This window comes from Sphaerodactylus townsendi, unplaced genomic scaffold (genome assembly GCF_021028975.2).
Source record: "Sphaerodactylus townsendi isolate TG3544 unplaced genomic scaffold, MPM_Stown_v2.3 scaffold_21, whole genome shotgun sequence".
Classification (NCBI taxonomy): domain Eukaryota; kingdom Metazoa; phylum Chordata; class Lepidosauria; order Squamata; family Sphaerodactylidae; genus Sphaerodactylus; species Sphaerodactylus townsendi.
In genome coordinates this window covers 1,122,145-1,130,908 of record NW_025950374.1, presented here as the reverse complement: position 1 = coordinate 1,130,908, position 8,764 = coordinate 1,122,145, and the positions used below count along the sequence as shown (strand labels likewise).

Here is an 8,764-nt window from a genome sequence, read left to right as displayed (position 1 = left end):
CCCCCAGTGCTCTCACCCTAGTCTGGCCAAGAGCTGTTATTGACTAGGTGACGATAAGGCCATCTATACCTGTGGCCGTCACTGTGGAATAGGATTCTGAGCCAAGAGAAAGGGCAGCAGGAACGTAGAGTAATGAATGCAAACAAAGCGCAAGTGCTTGTGTGTGTGTGTGGGGGGGGGGGTACCTGCTGCTCCCCACACCAGTGGGCGCGTGCCCGTGAATCTCTGCGCATTCTGTGCCACTGTCTGACGGGGGGGGGGCATGTTGTGGTGGTTTGCATGAGCCTCTCTGGGGTCACCAGGCGGCCCGCGGCGCGACAAAGCCAGCCTGAGCAGGGCGGGGCTGGGACGAAGAGCTTGGCGACGCCTCCTCCCCCCCCCCCCCCCGGAGAGGCGCTCGGGAACCACCCCCGCCCACAGCAGCTCCGGGGGACTTGGGAGAGGAGGGGCGCCGGCCGGCCGGCCGGCCGGAAGGGGGCAGCATCGGCGCGCGTTCGCCCCCCACCCCCCCTCGTCCTCGCCGACACGCGCGCCGACACCGGTTTGGCCCGCGGAAGCGAGCGCGGGAGGACCGCTAGGAGGGGGGGCGCAGCTCCGCTCCGCGGGCGGGCGGGCGGGCGAGGGGGGAAGCCCATGCGCGCGTCTGGGAGAAGGGCTGTGCGTGGCGAGGAGCGCGCCTGAATCCGACCCAGGGAGGCGCGCCACCGCGAGGCCCCGCCCACGCCCCGCCCCGGCGAGTTGGCGGCGAGGACCCTTGGGCGGCGCGCCCGGATTGGCAGAGCGGAGGGCTGTCCAGAGCTTTCGCCTGCGCGGAGGGGTAGGCGGCGCGTCGGCGCCTCCGGAGCGCAGAAAGGGCTGCGAGGTCGAGGCCAGCTGCGGCGAATCGTCGGTGGCGGCGGCGGCGGCGGCGTCTTCTTCTTCGGCGGGGCCTGGGCGTGCGCGCGCCCGAGGGGAGGCCCCGTCCCGAGCGATGGAGGCGCCGTGAGCCGGAGGCGGCGGCGGGGCTGGAGGCGCCCAGCATGGCGGTGCGGGCGGCGCCCCCGGAGCTGCTGCCGGGGCTGGTGCTGGTGCTGCTGGGCCTGTGCCGGGTGGCGCCCGCCAAGAACCTCGAGCCCGTCGCCTGGAGCGCCGCCAGCCACAAGTAGGTGCCCCCCGACGGCGGCGCGGAGAGGGCGGGCGGGGCGGCGGCGACGGGGGTCCCTCTTTCCTTGTCCCCCGGCGGAGCAGGGCTGGGCGCGGGGTCGCCTCCTCGTCGTGCTGCTCGCGGGGTCTCCGGAGCTTCTGCCTGCCCGATGCCGCCGCTCCCCCCCCCCCCCATGTGTGGCGCGACGGCCTGGGCTGGGGCTGCGGGCGGGCTCCGTCTCGGGGCTGAGAAGCGGCGCCCCCGCCCCCCCCCCAATACTCTGCTTCCTGCGCGGTGGGGCGGGGGCTGGTCGGTCCTCCCGGGGAGTTGGCAGCCGGGCGCCCGGAGGGGTTCCTGCGTGGCGGCACCCGACCCCCCCCCCCCCCCGCGCGCGCGACGGCTCCCTTCCTTCCCCGCGGGGCTGGCTGCCGTTGTCCGCGGCTCCTGCCAGCGGGGCGCCCCGGCCTCCACCTCTCTCTTGACCCAGCCGGGGGTCTCGCAGTGCCCGCTGCCCTGCCCGCCTGGGCCCGGCCCGCGAGGCGGTTGGGCGGCGACGGCGGCATCGGGCCTCCCCTCCCTGCCTGCCTGCCTGCCTGCCTGCCTGCGCGGGGGCGGGACCTGGCAAGGGAAGGCCTGGAGGCCGCGGCTTTGCTCGCCCCTCAACCTGCCCCCCTTCCAGCCGCCCTCTGGTTTCTGGGGCGCCGAGCGGGGGGGGGAGGGGAGGGGGTTCTGCCGGGCGGGTCGTTGCGCCGCTTTTGCCCGACTTCGGTCGGAACCCCCCCCCCCGCTTGTTTTGTGGGTCCCCCTTGATTCCTCTTTGTCCCCCCCCTCCCCCGCAGATGTAGGAAGCCCCACTGGGAGCAGCCCCTCGAGGGGCAGAGACAGGATGTGACCCCTTCGGAGGTGAGGGCTGGGAAGCCCCGGAGGGCCCCTTTTGGAGCAAAACACGGCCGCCCTAGACCTGCGAACCGGGGTGCCCCCCCCCCCACGTTTACCACTCAGTCGTCTTCCCAGCTGCAAAAACAGCTGCTCTAGGAGACCCCCGTGCTCCCCACCCCGAATCTGGGCGACTGAGCGGAGACTCCGGTGGGGGCTACCAGCTCCTCTCCCCAGTGCAGCCAGTTGGGGGTCCCTGTTTTCAGACTGAACTGGTGAAGTTCTCTACAACTGGACCTCCACTGGGATTTTCCGGCCCCGGAGCAGGTGGGATTTAGTCCTCTTTGGACCAGCGATCCACTCAAGAGTCCCACCGGGAGAGTCACCCCGCTCTCCAGTGATGCAGCCTCTGCCTCTCATTCCATGAAGGAGAATCTGACCGGATCCACCACCACGTGCGGATTTTCAATGGTGCTGGAAGGAAAAGGAGCTCCCCCCAAAATGGTCCTCTGGCTCCGGTCAGGCAGGAGGGGAAACTTTTTTTGATGTTTTAATAGCAGCAAAACTTTCATAATGGCTCTACTGCGAGACCCCCCACCCAGAGCCTCCGTGGGGTGTCAGTCTCAGAGGAGGATCTAGGCCCCGGGACGGAAGCTCAGCAGGTGACGTTGGACTGTTTTCGCAGATCCCAGTGGTTGCCCTGGCTCACTCTGGGGCAGATAAAATGGAGGGCAGTAATGGAAGCTGGGCTGGGATCCCGCTGGGAAGAAAGGCTGAGAGGACTTGGAAGAGGCCACAAATACTGCCGGCTCAGCCCCCTTCCGCTTGTTCTCGCAGCGTGGTGGGCGTGGGGGTGGGGGTGGTTGGGTGCTCTGCTCCCGAATCCTGTTTCAGTGGGTGGGGTGGAAATTGACCTTTTGTTTTTGACCAGCCTTCTAATAATTTTATAAAATAAGAAATATTTGCTGCTGTGTGTGAGATTGTAGGCAAGAAAGCTTTGAAATGTGGCCTAAAATTGTTGGACTCAGTTTGCTGTGAATTTTGAATAGTCCTTAGTCAGTCATTACCTTGCAGGCTGGTTCCCTGGTAGCCTCATTTGATGGGAGCAAGGGGGGGAGGCTATCCGAAAGGGGCTCTCTACATTTGTGGGAAGGAAAAAGCCCCTGCGGATGGCTGTGGCACTCTTCAGGCTGTTGCAGACATGCAGAGTTGTTTCCTGGGGTGTACTATTAAAGTGGCTTGGAGTCACACAGTGAAATTTTGTAGCAAGTCTGGCTTAAATCCCCTCGTCGTAGTGTAAGAGTTTATTGATCCTGGGGGGCTTCTGTGCTGCTCAGACAAAGCACGGGTTTGGAAATGAATTTCAGGCTGGAACTCAGGTGTCTTGGAGGGCTTTGTTTGGGGGATGAGCCTGGGCACTGTGGCTATTTCAGAAAGTCTCCCATGTTCATGAGTTGATCCTGTTGCGAGGGGCCGCTTCGCGGTGTGTGGTTCTGTGTGATCCCTGCTTGGCCAGAAGCCTCTTAGTTCACTGGGATTTCACCCCAAAGTGTAGCATTATAGCCTTTGCTTGGCTATAGCTTGCCTGGAAGCGTCAATGCTATATGAGCCGGTGGCTGTTGTAATTAGTTGTGCTGTTGTGCATTCATGCTGCTTTTGAGGAACACTCTCCCTGGCAACTGCTGTCTCCTGGTTGCACAGCTGGATGTGAAACTTTGTGGTAGAAGAGCTTCTGAAACACTGAATTTGCAGTCTTGCAAGATTTTTTTAAAATCTTTGGGGAGGGTGACGGTGGAGCCTGAATTCGTGTAGAGCTCCCCTCCCCCATTGGGTGGACTTTTGCCAGTTGTGGTTTGTTGGCTCTTTTCTCTTTACTGACCAGCGTCTCCTGCCTGCATTCTTGGGTCAGGATACCTGACAGTCGCAGAGAACATGCAGGGTGCAAGACTTTAAAACGTTACCCAGGAATTGCCCCAAAACATTCCTTTGGCAATGTGCCCCAGAAGTATGGATTGCTGCTTGCTGTCACTCAGATGTATTAACCGAAGTGGCTTATTATGTGTTCCCCACTGCTGATAGGTGAACCCTCGGTGGCCCTAATGCTGAAGAAATGCTGGACCCCTGGCTCAGGGCCTTCCTCCCAAGGCTGAGATTTGAACACTGAGGTGGAAGGAGCAGAACTAACTGCTGGTTCTTCACGCAACATATGGGAAGGGGGTGCATGGCCAAATGAGACTTGACAGTAGCATTTTGTCATGACTCCTTTTTTGAAGGGTTTGGGTTCTGTCTGGCAGTGGCCAGGTATTGGGTATGTTCTGTTAAATATTTAAGGCACTTTGTGAACACTCCGTGCTTATTCTACCTTTTGGGTCCTTCTGGCAGAGTAATTCCATTCTACTTCCCCCTCACCAATGTAAAATGCAAGAATCTGCTTGCCAGACTTCCATCCAGCCCTTTCTCCGATGAGCCCTGCGTGGTGGGCACGGTTCTCTCCTGGTCTCCTAAGAACCCTGTGGAGTAGAAGAGACGGGGAAAGAGAAAGTGGTCCTGTGGGGCCTTGGACCACCATCCAAATCCCATCTTGTATCTTCTATGTTAACTGTCTCTCTCAGCATCACATCAGAAAACACTGAATGAACTTATGTAGCAATGTAGAGCAGCAAGCGGAATTTCCTGGCTGCTGCTCTTTGGGTAAATGTGGAAGCCCACGCTTCCTGCAGCTCCGTGTTCCACCTCCTCCTCTGGGCCTGTCATGGGGGGCAGGTGGTCTGGCAAAATTCTATCCCATGGGGGGCCTCCCTTGCTCTTGCATCTTACAGTGGTCCAGGGAAACAGTCAGTTAAGTAAGTTGCATTGATCGATGAGCAGCATTTCATGGCTCTGTGGCACAATCTGGGTTTTTTTTTTTAAGTGCGGGAAAAGGGTGAAACAAATTGTCTGAAAGCGGCTTCAGTGTCTGCAGCCTTTGGAATGAGTGAATCACCTGTAGCTGCTTCAGACGTTCAGCAGCAGCCCACTCGGGTGGTCCTGTGGCCTGGAAAGTGGAGTTGGGCAGACAGATCCCTCAAGTCTGAGTTCCTTTGGCAAGCAGCTGCTTCTCAGCCCGTGTTCTCCTTCTCCGAATTGAGATGTCAGGGAGAGCACCGTAGAATGTAAGAGACTGTGTGGAAGGACATTGTATTCCCAGTGGTACTGGTGTGAGTGGAGTTGCCCTTAGAGGAGTTCTAGCATGGTGACCACACGGACCCCTTTCTTCCTGGAACCCAGACTGACAGGGTACCGGTGCTTAAACTCTCCCCACAAGAAGGTGAGTGGGGAGTCTGCATGGGCTTGTGGGAGAGGGTGGACTGCCTGGCTTCCTGGGATCACTTGTCTCCTGAGCCGGCCTCACCGGCCCCAGCAGAGGTCACGCTTAATGCTTTGCCATCATCAGCAGGCTGGATGGGCTTCAGCCATCATGCGATGTTATTAAAATACACGGCATAACGCCATGCTTTCTTTCCAGTTTGAAGTAATTGGTCCCGGTGTCAGGGCAGCAGACATGAAGCCCACTTATCTGCTTGCTGGCAGCTATGCAGGCCATGTGGCTTGCTGCAAGTTTCAGAATAGCAGTGGCCATGTATTTTCAGGTTGAGAGTTCTGCCAGCAGGAGTTTTCTTAGGGATTTGTTTAAAAATCATTCCAAATGGTCTTGGGTATGCTCCATAGGGCTTGCCCAGGGTAACACTGTTCTAATGCTTTGTATTAGACCTGTCATACAGCCAGTTGAGTCTTCTGTGTAGACTGGAGAATCTGTGTGGGTGGACTTTGAATTGGCCCAGAAAGGGACCTCAGGGTTAGGGTGGGATCATCAAGTCCTGGTAATACAAAAATAAAACACATGGCCCATTCTGTTCTAGGGCTATTAGAGCAGCAATGGAAAATAAAGCCAGCAGTATCATATAGCCCTGAGGGACAGCCACATTTGGGAAGCTGTCCACAAGCCTCTCTCTTTGCTGAACTTCAAAGAGGACTTTGGTGGAGCTCACAAGGCATGAGGAAGGGCTCTTCATGGGCAGGCAAAAGTTCTGGGGTGGGGGTGGGAGGCAGTTCCGGTTAGAAAAAGGATAACTGCAGGAAGGCTACTGTGCAAGGTTATGAACTTATTCCTGGCATTGATAAAGCTAGCTGACCTATCTGTCTCTGATAAAGCTAGATCCGATTGCTTGATGACATTGATGGAAGGGGCACTTTGTAGAGGCCAAAGAAATTGCTGCTTCATAGTTAACTTGGGGAACTCACTGTCACAAGATGTGGTCTGCCCGAAAGGTTGGATGACATTAAGGTGGGGGAAATTTAAATTATTGGTGCCTTTTTTCCACTGTGAAGCACAAGATGCCTCATCCAGGCAACTGACCAGACTTCCCTTCCCCCTCCCGCACAAAAGCCAACTTGACTTCTCATGCACCTTCAGGCTGCCCGTGTAGAGGTATTAGTTCGTAGGTGTCAAACTCGCGGCTCTCCAGATGTGATGGACTACAGTTGCCAGCATTGTGCTGGCAGGGGATGATGGAAACTGTAGTCCATAACATCTGGAGGGCTGCGAGTTTGACACCTGTGTATTAGTTGATTATAGGTCTGTTAGTAGCTGTCAAGTAAGATGGCGGAATGAAACATCCATGACCATAGGGGGGTGGGGGTGGTATTACCAGCAGGTTCTGTTTAGAGGCGTCCAGGCCTGGGGAAAAGGTGCAGCTTCTTCCTGCCTGAACCCCCCGGACCTGTTGTGTTGATTGTACCACCTTCTCGTTGCCCCCTCCTCTCATAGGACTTTCCCAGGAATGGCTCTGGAACCTGATGGTGGTGAAGGGCAGGGCCAATTGGCACTGGTTCTTGTGCAGAACTAGATTGTTCAAGGTGGCTTTTTAATTTAGACTCATTAGTTGTTTGGGTGGCAGCTTGCCAGTTCTAGATTGTTAATGTCTATACCAATGATGGCGAACCTTTTCGAGACCGAGTGCCCAAATTGCAACCCAAAACCCACTTATTTATCGCAAAGTGCCAACACTGCAATTTAACCTGAATACTGAGGTTTTAGTTTAGAAAAAACGGTTGGCTCCAAGGTGCGCATTACTCGGGAATAAGCTTGGTGGTAGTCAGTGACTTTGCTTTGAAGCAACCGTGCAGTGCTTCAAATGAGTGAATCACGACCCTAGGAGGGTTTACTCAGAAGCAAGCCCCATTGCCAGCAACCGAGCTTACTCCCACTACACTGCTTCCCCAAAACTAGGTCTTAGGTTTAATGCTAATAATCAATCCCAGCGGCCCAGGCCAGCCTAGATGTGTGTGGGGGCACTCTGTTTGCGAGTGCCCACAGAGAGGGCTCTGAGTGCCACCTCTGGCTCTCGTGCCATAGGTTCGCCACCACTGGTCTATACGATTGGAGTTGAGTTGCTGAGGTTTTTGGGTTGTTGTATGTTGCTATTGCAAATATTTTTATTAGGTTCAGTGTGAGGTGAAGAAAGACAGCATTGAAATATCTTAATGAAAACTAGGGGAAACCCTGATTTTATTATGTTCTAATGAGGGCCCTTAAAATTTTTTTTCCCCGATAGAAAGACTGGAAATTCTGTAGAACACTGAAAAGAAAACCTCAAATGAAATATATTTTCTTTAGTACAGTGTTTCCCAACCTTTTCAAGGTCAGGGTACCCTTGAACTCACTCTTCATATCTCATGGTACCCCTGCCGCCACCCTCCACCTTCCCCTCCCATTGCCCCTGCTTGCCACACACCCCACCTTCCCCTCCCAGGGCGAAGGGAAGCACTGGGGGTGGGGGTGGCTGCTGACCTTGTGGCAGGCCCCCCTGGCCCCATGGGCCAATCCCCATGTTCTTGCTGGCTGCTGGGAGCCACACAATCTCACAAAAAATGAGGGGAGGTAGTGTTGCCGCTGCACGTCCTGGGACATGCTTCGACGCACCCCCCTGGAGGGTACCACGGAACCCTGGTTGAGAATGGCTGCTTTAGTAGTTAGTAAAATGCTTGAGTCTTTGGGAACAATCCTAAACAGTTTTACTCAGAATTAAGTCTCATTTTATTCAGTGAACTTAGTCCTAGAAGGTGATTTTAGGATTCCGCTTTAGTTGCTCAGTGCGTAGCCTGAAGACTTTTACATAACAGAATCATTCCTGAGCATACTGTAGATGGCATATTTTCAAGAAAAATTGTTATTGTTAGCTAATATTGTCTGTGCTTGAAATGCTGTTGTGTGTGTGATGAGTTCTGCTCTGGACGAGTTCCATGTTTTCAGTAGTATAAAGGTTTGTTGTGTTTCTGAATATGCTGCTGATCCTACTATGACTGAGATTTGTTTGCTGCAAATTTGTGTTACGTTTTCAACTTTTATTTTTTTTAATATCTCAGATGGCAGAAGCAAAGGCAGCACTGCGGTGGGTATGATAATTTGTCGCTTGTTCAGTTACTTGGTAACAGGCTAATAATACAGCTTTGTATTCTAAATTATAAGTGACATTTTTAATGTTGTTGAAATAGCAAAATGCTGGTAGGTCTGATAAGAAAGTAAATATTGCCTATATATCCCTCTCCCACAATTTCAGGACTTTTCCATGGAGAAGACAGCCCATTGTTCATAACTTCAACATTTCTGGTAATGTCCTGTGTATACTTGTGGTCATCTCGCTTGGTCGGGGGTATTTTTAAAAAATTCTGACTGACCATAGTTGCAGGCAGGAGGACCTGTGCTCTTATCCTGCCTGGCTGCTC

General features: G+C 55.1%; 1 protein-coding gene across 1 annotated transcript in view; it reads left to right on the top strand.

The window, feature by feature from the left end:
* The first annotated feature begins 995 nt into the window (after window positions 1-995).
* Window positions 996-8,764, top strand: part of EFNB1 (ephrin B1) — a 151,841-nt gene continuing 144,072 nt past the window's right edge. The window contains exon 1 of the mRNA XM_048482761.1: window positions 996-1,141. Coding sequence (XP_048338718.1) covers window positions 1,020-1,141 — 122 coding nt within the window. The 5' untranslated portion in view covers window positions 996-1,019. The remainder of the gene's footprint in view (window positions 1,142-8,764) is intronic.